We start from the raw sequence: 21,473 nt of genomic DNA, 5'->3' as shown, positions 1-21,473 counted from the left end.
TTGTATTAGTGTTGAGAAACTACTAGACAAGTTTCAATCAGCAAAGTGCTGGTTTTCATGTTGTTTTTTGATGTACCAGTTTGGAAAAGGTTGGCTCTTGCTGTACTCAGTATACCGTGTTTTTCCTATGCCATACTGTGTAAGTAGTATTATCTATTGTATTGTTCCTGCTTGAACGAACTTGAACATCTGGATACAAGTCAAGCACAATGAAGTCCTTTCATCTGAGAGTCTTTGTTGCTCTGTGTTTGTGTGCTTCCTTGAATGACTTTGTGCATTGCAGTGAATGGTCTTCTGTGTACCCTTTTCATCATGGACTATTCACAAGAAAGCACTTTCTAAAGAGGAGAATCCTATACAGCTCAAACTGCACTGCCTCCTTTCAACTAGAACTTCTCAATGCAGGTGATGTTCATCCAAACCCCGGACCTTATAATTATATTCAACATGAAGAAGTATCGCCGACGTCACTTCGACATGGTACAGCTAATGTTCATCGCACGATCAAGTATTCTTCTGCTACCCTTCTTGAATTGAGGAATTCCAAGAGAAATCTCCCATTAGACATTTGTAACCTCATTCACTCATATGGTATTCAAAGGGGTAAAACACGGCGAGGAACTCGAGGAGGCCGTAGAAAGAACTCTATTACACGTGATATTAAGCACCCAGGATCGTCATCATCATCTTCGAATCTTCAACTCTGTTCTGTAAACGTACAGTCTGTACGCAATAAGACTGTCCTCATTCACGATTTCATCTGTGACAGCAAAGTAGACCTGGTTGCCATTACAGAAACTTGGCTAAATAGAAATGAGTCAGCAGTTCTGCATGAACTTACTCCCAATGGGTATCAATTTGTTCATCATCCACGAAGTGGTCGCCGTGGCGGCGGGACTGGCCTTGTGTTTAGAGAAACAATTGATGTCCGTATGGCAGCTGCTGGTGAGAAGAACTCTTTCGAGTTTGCTGAATATCTTGTCTCATATCAGTCATTTAATGTGCAATTGATTAATATTTACAGACCGCCATACTCAGAATCTCATCCTGTAACAGTTTCATCATTCATATCTGAGTTTAATGATTACATCCAATGTCATTTGTTGTCTAATCTCCCATTGCTAATTGTTGGGGATTTTAATATCCATGTGGATACCGTCAAGGCAGAGGCAAGAGCTTTTTCGGATCTGCTCGAGTCTCTTTTTTGCACACAATTGGTCAATTTCAGTACACATATTCATGGTCATACCCTTGACTTGATGATTCATCGACAGTCAGATGAAATTATAGTTGGCAAACCCTGGCCACATAGTTCTCTTCTGTGTGATCATATTCCTGTTATGTGCACTCTTAACTCATACAAACCTCCACTGCCTTCTAAAGTAATGTCATTCCGTAGGCTTGGAGTAATTGACATTGATGCGATGAAGTTTGATATAGCCAGTAGTGATCTTTGCAAACATACACCTTGTGATCTTGAGGAATTTGTCTCATTATATGATGTAACACTAAATAGTATCTTAGATAAACATGCACCTGTTGTAACTAAAAAAGTTGTTCTGCGAACTCAAGTACCTTGGTTCACTGATAATGTAAGGATTGCAAAAATACAGAAAAGGAAAGCTGAAAAGCGTTGGTTAAAATCTAGGATGATAAGCGATTGGATTAGGTATAAGTCACTGCGCAATCACATGTTGCATGTGTTAAATGAAGCTCGCAGAATCCATCACAATGATTTGATTATGGAAAACAAAGGTGATCAAAAGCAGTTATTTCGTGTGGTGAAGTCTCTGTTGAATATTGCGAATAAACAACCTGTAATACCATGCATTATTGACAAACAGGGCTTTGTGGATGATTTAGGCAAGTTTTTTCAGAACAAAGTAATACAGATCCATGAAGATATTGAGTCAAGATTGAATGCAAGCAGCAATCCAAAGACAAATTATCTTCAGGTCTCCTCCCATGACGTACCTGACTTTATTAACTTCACTCTTCTGTCAGAACAGGATGTTAAGAAACTTATAACTAAGTTCAGCAAAAAGTCTTGTGCATCTGACCCAATGCCCACGAAGATTCTTTTACAGTGTACGGACACACTGATTCCCACCATTACATCTCTAATTAATCTCTCATTGTCATCTGGTAATTTTCCTTCGCGGTGGAAAACCGCGATAGTTAAACCATTATTGAAAAAACCTGGTTTGGAAACAAAATTCTGTAATCTTCGGCCTGTAAGTAATCTGAAGTATGTATCAAAGCTTGTGGAAGGTGCTGCATATACGCAAATAATGAATCACCTCGACCGCAACTCTCTTCTTCCAATTAATCAGTCAGCCTATGGACAGTATCACAGTACTGAAACCACACTGTTAAGAATTAAGAGTGATATTCTCATGGCTATGGATGATAAGAAAGTCACCTTATTACTTTTATTAGATCTTAGTAGCGCATTCGATACCATTGATCATACTAACCTATTGCATACATTAAATAGACACTTTGGTATTAAGGGTGTAGTACTTGACTGGATAGAATCATATCTAACTGACAGATGTCAGCGGATCCAAATTGATGAAACTGTGTCTGAAATTTTCTCAGTACCTTTCGGAGTCCCGCAAGGATCCCGTCTCGGCCCTCTACTCTTCACTTTATACACAAGTCAACTCATTACAAATATACATAGTCTATTTCCTAAAGTATCTTGTCACTGCTACGCAGATGACACACAGGTCTATCTGTCTTTTACGCCAGACTTGCTTGCTCAGCAGCAGAGCATCTCTCTTCTAGAAGATTGTGTTGGTTACATACGTGAATGGATGCTGCATAACAAACTTATGCTTAATGACAGTAAAACAGAACTACTAGTTATCGGCACATCTAAACAACTGAATAAGCTAGATTTTGACGGGATATCAGTTGGCAGTTCAGTCATAGAACCAAACTCTAATGTAAGAAATCTTGGTGTATTTTTTGATTCGCAATTGAATATGGAAGCACATATTACCAATGTGTGCAAATCTTCATTTCACATGATATACAACCTCAGACGTATACGAAAATATTTTGACAATGAAAGCATGAAAACAATTGTCCATGCATGCATTATTAGTAAGGTAGATTATTGTAACAGTTTGTTGTATGGGCTCCCCTCATCTCAAATTGGGCGTCTTCAGCGAGTACAGAACGCATGTGCACGGCTGATTTGTAGTCAATCTAGATTTTCAAGGATTACCCCTGTATTAAAAGATCTGCACTGGCTTCCAGTTCGCCAACGAATATCTTTCAAGATTTTGCTAATTGTATACAAGGCACTAAGTGGTCAAGCCCCAGTTACATTTCTGAGCTTTTACAAAGAAAAGTTCACAGACATTCTCACAACCTGCGTAGTTCTAATGATAATTTGCTCCTTCACATCCCCGCTCGTAATACAAAGATAACTTTGGGAGATCGCGCTTTTGCCTGTGCAGCCCCAAAGTTATGGAATGGTTTGCCGTATGTTGTGAGATCCTGCCCATCAATAGAAACGTTCAAACTTAAATTGAAAACCTATCTGTTCAAATAACTCCCATACATTTCTTTTACCCCCTTTTCTAATTCTGTTTTTCAAGCATTTCACCAGCTCTAAATTGCAGCGCAGTAGAATATATGCACATAGTTTCTGCGCTATATAAATTAGTATATTATTTTATTATTATTATTATTATAAACATGTTTTCACCGGTATCCCACAGAAGCTTTCGCATGGTGAACAAAAGATTTAATGCATGGCTGATCGTCAACAAAACAGAGTGTCGAGAGAGTTTGAAAGCCATCCTGGAGAACCTCTTCATTTTATGAAATTATTGAAATTCAAGCCTTATTTCAAATGACCAGAACTTTGTTATTTCGTTACCATTTTCTGTAATTTAGGTATCAAATTAAAGAGGAGATATTGAACTTTTCAAAAATGTGGTTTTCTATTTGAAACCCAAATACCCCCGCCAAATGAGTTTTTGATATCATTTCTTCAAATTGCATTTGCTCACTCATGCGTGAATAAGAAATAATCTAAGTAATATCAGATGAAAGAAGAGATTCTAAGCTTTAAATTGGTAGGTCATTTGTCTATTTTATTTATGATTAAGTAATGATAAATGATCGCTAAATCTCGGTTTCGTTTTTTCTGGGACGCACTGTATATATATAGTATAGTAATAGGGTGGAGCGAGTTGCTTAGATTTTAGTTGTACAGACTGTTTCCCCCTGAGGGTTCATCAGCAACTAAACCAAACCAAATTTAATGTTGAACGAAAGTACAGCTAAAGAAAACAATAACTCCAGTGCAGTCAAGCAAACAAACAAATGACATAATTTAAGGGGATAAATGACTACAGTGAACAGGTAATAGCTATTCTTTAAACTGAGTAAGGAGGATTGGGGGTAATGTTGGGGTGGAGTGGGTTTGACACATAAGGGGAGGGGTGTTCTATGGTTAACCATAACCTGAAAGGAAAAATTTCTTCTTGTGTTTACAAGTTGTGTCCAGCATCTTGAAGTGCTTTCTCGTAGTCTGGTTTGGTAGACTCGTAGACTACGAGAAAGCACTTCAAGATGCTGGACACAAGCCCAAGTTGGTATACTCACCAAGACATTCAACAAGTGGTAGTAAAGAAACCCAACGTCAAAGAAAACGAAACATAACCTGGTTCAACCCACCTGGTTCAACCCACCATATAGCAAGCATGTTAGGACGAATATCGGCAGAAAGTTCTTGGCCCTTGTGGAACAGCACTTCCCAAAAGAACACCAATTCCACAAGGTCTGCAACAGTAACACGCTGAAAGTCAGCTATAGCTGCATGGACAATATGGCCACAGCAATAAAATCCCACAACAACAAGATTTTGTAATGATCCATATATATATATATATATATATATATATATATATATATATATATATATATATATATATATATATATATATATATATATATATACTGTATATATATATATATATATATATAAATATATATATACTGTATATATATATATATATATATAAATATATATATATATATATATATATATATATATATATATATATATATATATATATACTGTATATATATATATATATATACATACATAGAGCGTACATGCTGTTAAATTTACCTCAAAGAAATTCAGTTAATTTGTACCTTATTGTGAGAATTCAAAACAGAATTGGTCATTAATGTGAGATTTCGAGAATGGCAAAATAAGATAAAAATTACAGAAAACAATAAAATGAAATCAAAGCCTTCTGAAATAGGCCTGCATTATTGATATGGTTTTTTATTGATTCTAATGGAATAAATACCTCTCATGAGGAATCTACGGAAAACTATTGATGTAGTCGCTGTTCTACAGGGGAGGGGAGGGGGCTTTGGGACTCAAACCCCTTCTCCAAGAAAAGCTGCTCAAGCATCCCCCCAAAAGAAATATATCTGAGACCGCTTTGACCATACCTGTAGGTTAATGTATTATATAGACCCTGAGTATGTTCTTACGTGTATTACCAGATGCGCATGAGGTAGTTTGGAATATGATGTTGGTCTAAAGGCGAAAGTTCAAAATGAAATGTTCCAAATGTTACGTTTTATTTTGAATATTTCCACCGGTCACCATATTCACTCGTTCATCCAAAATAATGATTGTTTTATTTTTTATTGTAATATCTTTTTTTTGGAAGAGAGTGAATGGAGTTGGCTTTGATATTAAAAATCACATTCCCTGCAAAACCCAGCAATGACTTATATCAAGTTACATGAAGAAAAAAAATGAAGAGAAAAAAATTCTTGTCGTGATGGGCCAATTCCATGGCTTTTACCAGTAAAGGAAAACTAAAACGATATATTCTACTTCGGTAGATATTGCCAAGTATGGTAAGAAACAAACAAACAAATAAACAAACAAAACAGAGGGAAGTTTTGGGGGGATTGGAATACAAGCGATCAGGCTATGATAGCGTGACCAAAAACGAGAAACGAGAAGGGCGTAAATTTCTGTCACTTTTCTTTATCTAAATCTCAAGCAAATACACACGCCCACTGAAATGTATGTTTCAGCACCACTCAGTCCATCTTGATACTTCTTCCTTATCGTTTTCTCCTTCACACCGACACCAAGCCGACGCCCACACTGGTATAGAACACACACACACACACAACTGTCATATTTTCACCTTTACACTCAGCTTATCTCTCTTTCTCGCCAACTCTCACACAGCAGACCACTCCCTCCGCCCACCCCCCCACACAACTGTCATGTTTTCACCTTTACACTCAGCTTATCTCTTTATCTCGCCATCTCTCACACAGAGGACCACTCCCTCCGCCCACCCCACACATGCCTCGCATGTTCCTCCTTACCTCAATCAACATGTGTCTCTCCATTAGAAGAGAGGTGGAAGGCGTGTCCGTTATACTCAGGCCACCTCATAAAACATCTCGTCATCACCGGAGGAATCTCATAACTTCAACGAGTGCTGCAACTTAGTTTCGACTTAAGATCGGCAACAATCACTGAAGGTAGGAATACGAACCGCTCCATTATTTTCCTGTTTAAACTCAGCAGAATTTCACCAAATTATGTTGTCATAAAATGTCTTGTGTTGCACCTTCCTGAAATTTGATTGAAACCACACTCTAATAGAAAGATTTTTTTTTATTTAATTTGCTCAAACCACAGCCTTTTAATTGGTTTTATTATGACATTCATGTTTACATAGGCCCATACTTTCACGTGCATTAAATCATTTTGAATAAATACCATTTTAGTTGAGCTAAGGAAGAAGATGTTATCTAGAGTTTAATGTTATATTATCATTGATATAATATAATTAATGTTTATGATTTTAAATGATAAATCAAATAGAAAAAAAAAACTGGAAATCAACTCACTATTGTGATGTTTCGCCAACTGATGGTTGGCGAAACGTCGCGTCAATGACTTGATTTCAAGTTTAAAATCTACTTTGTCACATTGAACACGACTGGATGAACGAGGAGAATTACATCAGTTTACGATTTAATATTAAAAAACATTGTCTGAACTTCAACTAAACTCGCCATATGCGGAATTATTTTGATGGAGTAATGACAGGAAATTTGTTTCTTTTGTTTAAAAATCTGCTTTATTGTTGTTTTTAAAATTTAAGATAAAAAAAACTAATCAGTTCTTTTTTTTTCAATTTAATTCAATGAAAGGTAAGGTCTTTAATAGACATGGCTCGGTCAACACATAATTGGTCAAAAATTTCATGTCGTTTTGGCGCTATAAACTCTTGCTTACAAACATATATTTGCATTCAAGCCTTTTAACAACACTGCTCGAAGAGCACTACAATATAGTAAACAAGAAATGGTTCTGCTATCCTTAGCAATACTTAAATAATATACATCGGAGCGAGATTTTAATCTTTTTTTCTTTTTACTACTGGATGAAAATGATCGCGTGTTGCCTGGGAGACTATTCTAAATACAAGGACCAATCCAACTTGGTGACACATTTGCTCCTGTGACATTTGCTCGGGTCTTAATATCTCAGAGTGCACAGACTTAGAGTTAGGATTGTAATTGATTTTTTTTTGAGGGGGGGGGGGGGCAGAATAATGAAAATATAACGATTAGGGTTTTAGTTATATTAGTTTTGGATGTTAGATTCTACTTTTGGCTTAAAGTGCAGATTTCCCACCGGAGCAATTGTCTCCGGGGTAAATGTGATGGACCCGTGAAACTTAAGCCATGCGCACACCTTAATTACCACCCGACTAGCCCACGACTAACTTCATCCTAACCGGTCGTGAGTCAGTGTGATCGTAAGAAATGCTTTTGGCATAATTCGGTTGCTTCCATGCCCAAATTCGTATGTTCATTCATTTTTGATTAATTCATTTTCAATTCTTGTAAAAAAACACAAATATATCCAAACTTACATTTTTGTATACCATAAAAAGACGCATAAACACAAATAATATAAAGGAGCCAGCAAAGACCACTGCCCTTTTACAGGCTGAGATTCACGGCTCTGGGAATGATTTTTGAAGAGGGGATGTTGGTTTTGAGGAGAAAAAATGACAACTAAAACAACCACATAAAATATAAGGTTTTTCCTACGAAATGAAGGTGATTTTGGTGAATGTATACTTTTTTATAGCATACCCATCCTGATTTAATTAATACTAGGGTGCTGCACATGATGTATAACATATTGAGCACTGGAGACGGCGGAACATTAGGCTCGGACAAAGGAAATGGAGGGGCACCTTTCGTCTGCGAAACAAAAGGTGCCCCTCCACCTCTCATTGTATGAGCCTAACGTTCCACCGCTTCTGTTGAGCACCTCCTAGATAAATTCAGGGGGTGCTTCAGGTTCCCCAACAATCCCCGCTTCGCAGGGTTCATGTTTGGCTCTAATACCATGATAAATTATACAAATTATAGAGAGAGAGAGAGAGAGAGAGAAAAGGGGAGGGGAAGGGGGTGGGTAGGTAGGTGTAATAATTTCGCGTAAAATTGATACATTATATACCCAAGATTTCTTCATGATATATGTTTTTTATTTTCGTTTAAATCAAGTATTGAATCCCAAGTGATCTATCAAAATATTTCACTGATTTTCGTGAATTCTGATATTTTAATAGTGGAATTTACAAGTAATTAGCATGTCCCTTGTGATGTGAATGGGCATCCCATGTAATTTTCAACATATCATGTAAAAAATTCTTGGATGACAAAAGTATTGGACATAATAAATGATCCAACTTGTCGTTTACTGCATTTGAAATGTAATAAGTGTATTATTGAAATGTGTAAACGAAAAAAAATGTTCAAAGCGATTATTTGGATAAGACTTCGTATGAAATATATTAATATTGTTAAATAATTAGTCTACCCATACAAAGAGTTGCTTTGAATTAAAAGAGAAAGAACAATCATGCAGAACACTGAAAATATCAACGTGGGATATAAATAAGAAAGTTAGGACATTTTAAATTGCTTAATTGCTTAATTTCACGAAAATGGTATATTTACATCCTGGTTGGTATGAAAATGGGGAGAATTAAGATTTCATCCACTCTTTACTTTAAAAAAAAATCATTACATGGAATATTAAATATTGAAATTTTCTCCCCATTCACATGTGAAACAAAGTTTTATTCCTCCCTGAATCATTGTTTTAACATTATGTGGATCAAACAAGAGAGTCCTTACCGTCAACTCTGTAAACTCTGAATTATTTTACAATTGAAACAATAAAAAAAACCCAAAGAAATAATGTGTGAGGGACATCATCAACTCATATTTGCATACCACTGAGTTATGTATACAATTGTTTTGTGAAAAATAATCGAAATTTTAAAATGTCATAACTTTCTTATTTCATATCCGATTTTGATGAAATTTTTTAGTATTTATGCTTTTTTATGTTTCTGTATATATTCAAATCAGCTTTTTTTTCTGGGGTGAACTTAACCTAATTTCATTATTTATATTCATACAGAACGATGAGACTAATCTGCTGCCTCCTGGCGGTCACTGTGGCCTTTGCCTCCGCGCAGACTGTGCCCAATTTCAAAAATGGGCGAAAGGTCATAGTTCACCTGTTTGAATGGAAGTGGACGGACATCGCCGCTGAATGTGAACGGTAGGTTAATCATACCCAAGTCTCAAGCTGGAGGCCGGCTTGTTGGGCGCTGCTGCATGCACGACCTTTGGACGAAGGAAAGGTACTCCTAATTAAATAAACAATTATAATGGGGGCCATACCAACGCGTAAAGTACGTACACGCACGCAGAAAAATCTCAAAAGAACGCGCTGTAACTTTATAAACCTATTGATATCAACATGCACACCCCTCCAACCACTGTGGATATTACAATGTGGCCACCAATGGCAAAATATTCCCAGGATGCCACACTGTGCCCATCAACTGAATGCTCTTCTAAAATTCGAAACATATTTTATACAGTATATAGTTCCGATGTGCAGTGGCGTAGCTACGGGGGGGCCTGGGGGGGCACGTGCCCCCCCTGAGATTTGGTGTGCCCCCCAGAAAAAATTGGCAGAGCAAAAAAAAAGAAAAGAAAAAAGGGAGAAAGCAGAAAGAAAGAGGAAAAGAAGAAAAAAGACAGAAGAAAAAAGAAGAGGAGGAAGACGAGTGAATGAAATAATGTGAGGGGAAGACTTGCAATAAAAAAAATATTTTCATGTTACTATATAGAATTTTTGCTGGCGCTTCGCGCCATAATTGCCTGTTCGATGGGATTCATATCTTGCTCAATAGGCTGATGTGGAGCAAGTTTTGAAGTCAATATGCAAAACATATTTTAGCTCGGACATCGAGCTTTCATTATTTTTTTTCATTTACAAATTTAAGTGCTCTGTAAAATGTCCGTTTTATGGTCTACATATCAGCATTTTAAGCTCACGCTGCGTGGTCACATTGTTTGATTTGCCAAGTTTATATTGTCTACGTGTATTCCATAATGTTCCATTAAACAAATGTATTCAGAATGCCCAGATTTTAGGTCTAAATATAAAACATGCGCGATAGCCTGCATGTTCTTTATATTTTCCAGTTTTACATCAGAATATCAATAATTGTCTGCTCACGCTTCACGATCGCATTATTAATGATACCCAATTGACTATATCCTATTTATGACTTACAAAATATGAATAGAGTGTCCTGCTTTTAGGTCTAAAATCTCAATTTTCTTCCTATTGCGCTTCGCGCTCGCATCAATTGTTTAGTTACATACCTATCCCATTAATTAATACAAAACGTGTTTAGAATGACCTTTTTTTAGGTCGGAATGTCAAAAAATTTGCTCGCGCTTCGCGCTCGCATTATTGAAATATATACCGTCTTCGTGGTTAACTGTAAGCAGTCCTTAACAGGTCTCTTTTCGATAATGCTAGAACTGTTGATAAAAATTCTGTTCGTGCTTGGGGGTACATACGAATCTTGTTCAGGATTACATATAACATTGCCCAGAAAATTAGATTTTCAGGAAATATACATTAAAGTAAAAAAAATCGCTCGCGCTTCGCGCTCGCACTTTTATAAGGCTTATGAGATTATTTTATGTTTATGTTCTGTTATAAGAATAAGAATAAGAAGTGAATTATATTTGTGAAGATAATTTCTGGCCTGGTCCCCTATTGGCGAAAGTCAGATCCTCCCTTGTGGACACATAGACACACACCGGAAAATGGCCGGTGCTCCCCCCTGAAAAATCAAGGAACCCCCAGTGCCCCCCGGGAAAAAATTCCTAGCTACGCCACTGCCGATGTGGCCAAACTATGAAAATGTCTTCCACTCTGATGAACTTGAACTTTCACTTGACCTTAGAATGGGAATGATTAAACTCTAATGTGTACTAAGAAAAAAATATTCACAGTTGTCACACTATAAATGTTTCCACTGTTACTAAACTTACGAATCTAATGTGGACAAATATCGAGGGATTTTCGACATTGCGCATTTTTTAAAGTGTTCCCTCATTGTGATTTATATGGGGATGATATCTAAAATTCTTAATAACATCGTTCTGATGAGGCTAAATTGTGGGTGATTTTTCACAGTAAGAAAAAACATATTAGTATTGTCACATTGTGGGAATATTACCACTGTGACTAAACTGGGGATAGCTACTTTCTTACGTTGACGAAATGTTTTCATTGAAGGAATTTTTTAAAAAGTATATAAAGTGTTGCCTTATTGTGTGAATCAGTGGCGTAATTACGCCCTCGGTTGACATATATTGGAATATGTGAATATATTAAGTACGCTGTGAAATGCTCAAATTCAACAGTTTGAAGATATTTTGATACTGTTGACACCTCGACAGTGTAACTGTTCATAGTGTGTTCACACGGTCGACTAAGTGAATTCACATTGTTGAAATGCTCAAATTTATCAATGTGACAGTGATTTTACATTGTGTTCCACACTGTGGCTCACACTGAGTCATTTCCAGTAGGGATAGCACATTGTGAATAATATGATATGAGCTCGTATCACTCTTGGTATTTTCATCATTATACCAGTGTTGTAGTCAAGGCTCAAACCTCCAAGGCCAAGGCCAAGGCTTTAATACCCAAGGCCAAGGCTTCAATACCCAAGGCTGAGGCCAAGGCATGGAAACCCAAGGCCAAGGCCAAGGCCTGAAAACCTCAAGGCCCAGGCCAAGGCCAAGGCATTTCAATTGTTAAATATATAGAATAAGACAACAGTGCTTAGGCAGTAGACATGACACACAGGACCAAATGTATAAAAGGTGTGAGTGAGCGAATTGAGCGAGCAAAATTTTTGACCCTAGTACATTTAAAACGAAAATAATTTCATGATAGATCATGTACATGTAGACATAAAATTGAAATAAATATAAAGTTACCTTTGTACATTTAATTATTTTTCTAGGCTATTCACATTGCAATACTTATTTTTACCAAGGTGATCTGATCTTGGCATGCCCATTCTCAACATAGGCCTATGTCTTTTTTCCTCTCCCTGGGACAGGGGAGGCAGAGTGTTTTTTTTTTGGGGGGGGGGTCAAAACCAAAAATGCAATTACAGTATATGTCAAAATGAGAATTTTGGTGCAAACAGATATTTTCAAAATGAGATTTTCGACTGTGTTAAGAAGTTGTGTGTTTTGTGGAAATTAAGTTCAGCAAAGCCCTTTTTAAGTGATTTCTAATTGATAAGACAGATATTTTGATTTAGGCTTTAATTTCCGCTATAGAAAGCATAGCGACCAAGCGGTTTTGAAAAAAAAATCAATTTTGAAGTTGTAAAACTCGATTTTTTTTTCAATTATGGTGCTAATCACTGTTAAAAGGGCATCCTTGCGAGATAGATGTAATAAGAAATTAAATTTAAATATTCCGAGCTGTTTTTGTAATCAAGAAAAAGGTGTGCATCATACTAAACAAATTAACGCGAGCGCAAAACACGAGCTGAAATTTTTACTGACCAGAAAAGGAAGCTGTTCTGGACTGCATTTAGTCAAGTGACTTATAAATAGGATATTAGGATACATAAGTCACCAATCAAATAATGCGAGCGCAAAGCGCGACCTCAATTCCGACCTGAAAACTGGACATTCTAAGCATTTTTTGTGTAAATGGAATGTGTTTTTCTGAGAGCACAATCCAAAATTTCTTGATTTTGGAACCTAAAATTTTGCTCTGTATGCCATGCTTGGCCCCTCAAAATTTTTGGCTCATCATGCCATTGATGCCATAGCCCATTTGGAAATGACAAAATTGAAGTTTGTGTTCAAGTTTACTGAATCTTTTCAGAATATCATTAAGACTTAAAAAAATCTTGTTTGTCAAAGAAAATAATACAAGAAAAACCCTAATGGAATAGAAATCAACCTTGTTATCATTCTTTAGAGTGAGCTATTTTAAATGTATGAAAATTGTCAAAATTGCAGTCAGATCTGTCAGAATTATTTCTGTCATAAAATCACTATAATCAGTGGCGTACCGTGGGTCACGGCATGGAGGGGGGCACCAGCAAAAATTTTGAGTCACCTAGTGAGCGCGCAAAGCGCGCCCAGTTGCCAGGTATACTGACCTAATAGAGATATTTTAAGGACAGTGCCAATAAACTGATATGTATCTCACTGGTCAAATAATGCGAGCGCGAAGCGTGAGCTTAAAATTTTTGATATTCAGCCCTAAAAAGGGACATTACAATCAATCTTTTGTAATCATGATACGTACCTGTCTCGCTAAATAATGCGAGCGCGAAGTGCGAGCTGGAATTTTTGTAAATATTGACCCCAAACAGGAAGATTTTAAGGAATATATTTTAGGAATCTATTAAGATTATACACATATCACCATAGTCATCTAATGGGAGTGCCAATAAGCGCTTGCTGATTTTGTTAGAATTACATATATACATGCACATAAAGCACTTGTAATCATGTTTAACATACCCATGTCACTAATCAAATCTTGCGAGCGCGAAGCGCGAGCTGAAAATTTAGGAAATTCAGACCTGAATAGGGGCATCATTTTAAGGCTTGTTTGTAGGAATTCACGAAGACCTTACGTAGTTTACTATAAACCAAATGATGCGAGCGCGAAGCGTGAGCTGAAAATTTTTGATATTCAGATCAGAAAACAGAAAAAGGGACATTTTACGGACTCATTCTAGGAATTGATGGAGAGCAGACATATTTCACCAATCCACTACTGCGAACGTAAGCACGGACAGAAAATGTTTTATATTAAAAATGGGGCAATCACTTAAAGTATTCATGAAAAAGAAGCATACTATTGTACATGTAAAACAATAACTCGAAGTGCGAGGAAATATATTTGGTAGTTTGGTGTATATTGACTTGAAAACGGGAGGTTTTAGTACAACAGGATTATATATCTCGGTAAACAGACAATGCGAGCACCAGGAACAATGAAGACATATGCCCTGAGGAAATTATGTTTCATAAAGTTATGAAAAATATGTTTCTTATTTAAGGTAACATAACATAATTATAACATTATAATGAACAATAATGTCTCCTTTCCCACTACGTTTCTCTTCCTTTCTCCCTCTTTTTCTCCTCCCCTTTTTTTAGTCAGCTGATGGGGGGGGGGGGGGCACGTGCCCCCCGTAGTTACGTCTCTGACTATAATCCTAATCATAATTATTATCATTATTATTGATATTGTCATTATCCTTATTAGTCATGATTACAACATATTACCAATAAATGATATTAATTTTCATCACTTCTCTTTGTTACATAATTATGTGGTGATAATTGCAATTGATGGCACTGCAAAGTACACTTACTGCTGATGCTACTGCTGACTGGTAGTATTTAGTGTCAGTAGATATACAGAACAATTGAAACATTTATAATTACTTATATAAAACAAATGACAGTACAAAATACAAAATGCCTTGAAAAAGCCTTGAAAATGCCTTGAAATTTCAAGGCTCAAAATCCTCAAGGCCAAGGCTTTGAAAAAATAGGCCTTAAGGCGCCTTTAGGCCAAGGCCGACCATCAAGGCACTACAACACTGCATTATACCATTGTTATCATTATCATCATTGTTTATTTTCATGAAAACAATCATTATTGATACATTCAATTTTGTTATTTATTACGGTTTTCCCAATATCAATGTTTTATTTTGGTCTCAGTTATCTTGGAATGTATGGCTTTGCTGGGGTACAGATTTCTCCTCCCAATCAGCACAACGAAGTCTGGACACCATGGCGCCCATGGTACGAGCGTTACCAACCCATTGGGTATGGTTTGGACAGCCGAAGCGGGAGCGAGTCAGAGTTTGCGGACATGGTTCGACGATGTCGAGATGTCGATGTCCTAATCTACGTCGATGCCGTCATCAATCACATGGCAGCATGTAAGTATTGTGGTTCACGCCCACTTGGTTTACAACTAGTTTGCCTATAACGTTGGCTAATCCCTCTTTGTCTCCTATCAGTTTGGTCTAATTACTACTTGGTCTAACCCAGAGATACCGTGGAATGTCCAGTGGAATATGGAGTAGAGTCCGTGGAATTTAAGACCACGTGGTTTAAACGCCGACCAATAAACGACCCCCGTTACCCTTTAATGAACTCACCCCTCCACACCTGACCTCACTTCACACTTAACTTTACTGTCAACAATACTATGCTTACGGACCCTACGGTAACTATATATTCTATGCTTCGTTACATATTGACTTACCATTTACCTTGCATGTATAATTTATTATTTTTTATAGACTATAATCACTTATCTCCGTTATATATTGCATTGCATTGTATTTACCATTGTTATTAGTAGATCTATATTTTGTATTTTATATATTGGTTTAGATCCTGATGAAGGGCATGTGCCCGAAAGCTTGATGAAGACGGGTATTGACCTTTCTAAGGCCCTCTTCATACTACTGATCTGAAATATATATATATATATATGTGTCTATACATGTATCATTATTTTGTACTTTATTATAAATGTAAAAAATAAATTTAATATTGTGTTTGGTTAATTTGCTGATTTCGGTGTAACATTACAATTTTATCATATTTTTTCACTTGCGGAATTATGGGGGGGAACAACATGCTTACCACCCATATATTTTCATTGGTGGGGCGATCGCCCGAACCTTCCCCTCCCCTCCCCAGGATCGACGCCTCTGGTTAGGCCTAAAGTAGGGCAGAATTAAACGTTGTACTATATTGTAATATATGTGTTGGATTATTTAAATAATAAATGATGTCATTTTTCTTTTCTTGCAGTTGATTATTACTTCCCGCTCGTTCCTTACCACAGTACTGACTTCAACGTTCCAAGTGGTAATTGCAAGACCGGAAACGACATGAACTATGGGGACGCAGACAGCGTAAGAAACTGCGACTTGGTTGGTCTGAACGACCTCCGTTTCGGAGCCCAATGCGACTATTATACCAACAACAAAGTTATCGAGTATCTTAACAAGATGATCGATTATGGTGTTGCCGGTTTCAGGATCGATGCTGCCAAGCACATGTGGCCCGGTGACCTGTGGGATATTGTTGGAGGGTGAGTTAAGCTCGGCGAATAACACATGACGTCGGCTTTCCGCAAGAAGGGACTTATAGGGCGCACGTGCGCAAAACCTACATTTCTCGAGTAAACGCAAATAATGTTTTGACCTTATATTTGTGCTTTTAGCAGCCAGTGTATTATTTTCTGTATTAATTCTCACACTTTCTTATAAAACAAGATTTTTCTTCTTAATTGATATTAATTTAAACCACTCTAAACGCTTTGCAATCTTAAGAATGAATACTGTACGGCCTTTTCCGGGAAGAAAAATCCGCAATGCACTGATCAAGTTCCCGGAAAAAAGTCGCTGGCGTGAATGCGTAATCCAGTTCCCGGAAAAGGGACGCATCTATGTGGGTAAAGCACGTTGGAATATTTATGCTTATTACGGCATATTGACATCACATTCAGGTTCGAGAATATAGGACCAGAAGAAAGTTCATGACATGCTTTTTCCATCTCAGCAATAAATAAATTATATAAAATGTCGATATGTTCCTTCTTGCGGGAAGCCAACGACGATTCGTTCCGACAAGATTATCAAGGAAATTGCAATATTTTTTGTCGGAATATTTACTAAATATTCCCACAAAAAAACTTAACAATCAGATTTTAGAATAGTAGTAGGACTTCTGACATTGGAATTCCAGTCTATATATTTCGAGCCTCTCTGTAGGAACGAACAAAATTCCATTCCAAATCGTAATGACACACGTTACCCTTGCCTGCGACCTGAAGTCAATTTAGACTTTCCCCCAACCAAAGGGCTACCAGCAGAGCAGAATTATGATTTTTGTCCTTCTGTCCATGCTGATTGCTGGTCAATATATAGTATTTGCCCTAATAGAGTCATCAACGAGACCTTGGGCATTATCCACAATGTCCTCAAGAATGCATCACGATTTAACTGGAATATCTGGTTGTCTATATACTTACTTGGTTAGGTATTACATTATTAACTATTGGGTTTGTTGTAAATTGACATGATTATAACATTGTTGTTAACTTGATTCGACTAAATATTAACTGGAAATTACTTGTTTGTTTGTTTGCATTTATTTCTGCGTTCAAAAACACAATACAAAATTATTTATAATAACAAAATACAAAATAATTCACAATATAAACAATGTGGTCATATTACATAATAAATACAAATAAGGATGTGAGGATAAATTAATCTTTTATAAATGTAAACATATATATATATATACATATATATATATATATATATATATATATATATATATATATATATATAATGTAATAAATGAACGCAGGAGACCGCCATCGTGAGCGGTTAGGCTTGAATTGATGGCGGCCTCATAAAAGAATTACTTGAATTGACGAAGTGTAGGTTGTCAATTACTTGATTTGACGAACAGTCGAGTTAAGTACTCGACTTTACGAATTATTAGGTTGTTCACAACTTGACATGACTATTGGGTAATTATTTACTTGACTTGACTATTAGGCTGTTGTTTACGTGATTCGATCAGCTATTGTCAATTATTTGACTTGACTAACGATGAGGCTACATAATTTGACGAACCATTAAGATTTCAAGAAAACATTAATTCACTTAAAGAACTCCAAGGCCGTTCATTATTTGATTTGACTAACAGTCGGGTTGAGGTTGCTGATTACTTGATTTGATGAACTATTTGGTTGTCAATAACAAAATCTACTTCACGTAACGAACTTTTATTTTAGGTCGTCGATTATTTGACTTTAGTTGACTAACAATGAAGTTGTTGATTACTTGACGAAATGCTGGATTATAAAAAATACATGACTTGACTACGTATAAGATTATCAATTACTTGAACCGACTATTGAATTATCAACTACTTATCTCGACTAGCCGTTAGGTTGTCAAGTACTCGAATCCCTGGCGTGGGGATGCCCTTCCCAACACAAAAAACCCCATCACCATTAGAAAACTGAACAATGGAGTAAAGGAAAGAAAAAGGTTAATGCATGTTTTTTCTATAATGTAAAAATCAATTTAAGCAAAAGGAATTTCATTTTTGAGAGGCCTTTCAGAAAATTTTGTTACACTCGGCATATTGTGTTCCCTTACCATTTTTGGTACATTACGCCATAGACCTGACTTGTATAACCTGAAGGTGAATATTCAGACAGAGAAATTTATTCAGTGCCCTTATAAAGTTTGATAAGTCTCTTTTGGAATCAGTTTATATATATGAACTCGTGCTGACACTTTCAAGATAATTATCTGTGATTGAAAAATCATTAGTTAGATCATCTCCGGTGGAATTATTTGTTACACATGTAGTGCATGGAACAAAACTGTTTTTCTGGTCGCTTAAGTTTTTACCTTTTCAAAGCAGAAATAACATTAATGATGGTTTTCGGACGCAATTTTTGAGGCCTTCATTAAAATAATATGTGATATCAGAGACACAGGTGGCAAATTGGGACCTCACAGCTGAGATGATTTAATGCGTCGAATCAATGATGCCTGCTATCATATGTTCGAATTATATATTTTGTTATTACGTCCCTTATCTTTGTGTGATTTCCACAGACTTAAGAACACATGGGATGGCAGCAGACCCTATGTATACCAGGAGGTTATTGATCGCTCAGGAAGCGAGGCTGTTTCAAGCAATGAGTACACCGGCATCGGCGATGTCACCGAATTCAAATATTGCGATAAGATAGTAGGCATCGGTCGTGGCAACAATTTGGCCAAGTATTTTAGTAACTTCGGAGAAGCGTGGGGTATGATGAACACCGATTGCGCCTTCGTATTCGTTGATAACCATGACAACCAGCGCAGCCACGGAGGCGGTGGCGACATCCTAACCTACAAGGAGTCGACACCCTACAAGAAAGCCCTGGCTTTTGGTATGGCGTGGGATTACGGCACCTTCCGCATCATGAGCAGTTTTGAATTTTCCGACCCCGACTCAAGCCCACCGGCTAACAAGGACGGATCTACCCAGTCACCCTACATCAATCCTGATAGTACATGCAGCGGGGGCTGGGTCTGTGAACATCGCTGGCGACAAATCCGCAACATGGCGTGCTTCCGTAATGCAGCTGGTTGGGAGCCTGTGCAGAACTTTGTGGACAACGGTAACAACGCAATCGCCTTCTCCCGAGGAAGCCGCGCCTACTTTGCGCTCAACAACGAGGGGTACACAGTAACCGGAGACGTTTACACCGGTCTTCCTGCTGGCGAGTATTGTGACGTCATTTCCGGTGACCCAACGAATTGGGGTTGCTCCGGAAAGACTGTCACTGTGAAAAGCAACGGTAGGGCCTGGCTTAGCGTCGACCCAGGCGAAGATTCAATGGTTGCATTTCACATCGGGGCTAAGGCCGGAAGCGGTAGTGGATGCAGGTGGTAGAATCAGGTTTCATCAGGGGAGTATTCCATGAAAGGACTTGTCAGACATTTTATCCGACAAGTCCAGAGCTCCATAACACAAAGGTTTGCAATCAATCGCTAAATTCCAATGACCAATCAAGATCATCGTTGCATGCGTACTCTGTTTGAAGTACTGACCGGGACCCAATCAGTGCGGTTCTTTCGTATTTGCAATTCATCGCTAACCATTGTGTTACGGAACCCTGGTTTATCTGGCAGTTACCATAGTAGCTAGTGGTTCTCAGTGAATTGAATGCAGGTAAAGTTGTCAGATCTGACAACCTGTCGGGTGAAAATGTTGATGAAACACTCCCCTGAATGCTACTCTTTGATTCGATCGCTTTCACCTCAGCAATCCACATTGTACCAATCATAAAAAGGGTTGTTTAATTGCAAAGCAGTTGAGTTACTGTAAGATTAACAAAAAATCATGCAAATTGCCAGGAAATGAAAGAAAACTAAATTGAAAATGATATAATATACTTGGCTGATTGGGAACAAACACATGCATATCTGAAGAAGGATTGAAGAAGTACCGAAAATGACTTTCACCTTTTTTTAATTTGGCTAGCTTTCGAGTGGGATTCGTGGTCTATCATTTCCATAGGGTTATACATCAAACCATACATCAAACTATAAACCAAAAAATGATGTGATTAAGAATACTTGGAATATGAATAGACAGTTATTCTTAGCGAATGCAAATATGTACCAGTAAAATCTTTTCTGATTTAAATGTAAGAAATGTATATCATTATCACACAGATGTCAATGCTACCAATACTAGCAAAACAATTGAATACTTAGGAATGTTAAAGAGCTATTGCGCATTCTTTTCCGTATTTTGTTTAATCATTCTAGTGTCTCTTATTTCAAATCCAATGAGCATGTGCTCCTTATCAGGACTGCCCTTGGCATCGGATATACAATACTTGTTAGTATAGGATGACGGCATCCTGTCGATGATAATGCTATAATTGCTAGGACATTAATGTGGTATAACCAGTTGTGGTAGCTCATTCAATATCTTTGGTCTTAGATAAAAAAAGACCGAACACCACATTCACTGATCATAGGTCATGCTGTACAATTGAGGAGGGGGTTTGGGAGTATAAGTTTTCATTAGTTTCGTCGTTCAATTTAAACATTAATATCTAAAAATACGTAATAACTTACTTTATTGAGAATTTATTGTTGTAACCCACAAGAATCTGCTCGATCAAATAAATCTGATAATTGATTACCCTTGCAATTGCCGTTTGTTGTGAGTTTCTTGCGTTCTACATTAATGAACACTACAACTGTTTGAAAAGAAGCATTCGACAATATATAGCTTTACAGTACATTCATTTACACCGATCTAGCTGTATACTAACCAATGACGATGAGCTTAGAAGTGCTGAGTCCTATACCCTTCCCCCACCCGTAGATCTGCTACTGTTCAGCTATCATCAGTGATCCTCGTCAGCAGGA

The 21,473-nt window shown here is 37.2% G+C and overlaps 1 protein-coding gene across 1 annotated transcript; it reads left to right on the top strand.

Annotated features, from left to right (window-relative positions):
* Positions 1-6,465: 6,465 nt before the first annotated feature.
* Positions 6,466-21,243, top strand: LOC121430344 (alpha-amylase 2-like). Its single transcript, XM_041627621.1, has 5 exons — positions 6,466-6,552; positions 9,527-9,670; positions 15,202-15,425; positions 16,312-16,594; positions 19,152-21,243. The coding sequence occupies exons 2-5, from the start codon at positions 9,531-9,533 to the stop codon at positions 19,978-19,980; spliced, it is 1,476 nt and encodes a 491-aa protein (XP_041483555.1). The 5' UTR covers positions 6,466-6,552; positions 9,527-9,530; the 3' UTR covers positions 19,981-21,243.
* The last annotated feature ends 230 nt before the right edge of the window (positions 21,244-21,473 follow it).

This window comes from Lytechinus variegatus, chromosome 16 (assembly GCF_018143015.1).
Source record: "Lytechinus variegatus isolate NC3 chromosome 16, Lvar_3.0, whole genome shotgun sequence".
NCBI classification, from domain to species: domain Eukaryota; kingdom Metazoa; phylum Echinodermata; class Echinoidea; order Temnopleuroida; family Toxopneustidae; genus Lytechinus; species Lytechinus variegatus.
Note: the sequence above shows the minus strand (reverse complement) of the source record. Positions and strands in the feature narration are given on the sequence as shown.

Coding starts and splice junctions, on each gene's coding strand:
- LOC121430344 (XM_041627621.1), top strand. CDS start 9,531: ATGAGACTAATCTGCTGCCTCCTGGCGGTCACTGTGGCCTTTGCCTCC. Junction 9,671..15,201: donor ATCGCCGCTGAATGTGAACG/GTAGGTTAATCA, acceptor TTTTGGTCTCAG/TTATCTTGGAATGTATGGCT. Junction 15,426..16,311: donor CATCAATCACATGGCAGCAT/GTAAGTATTGTG, acceptor CTTTTCTTGCAG/TTGATTATTACTTCCCGCTC.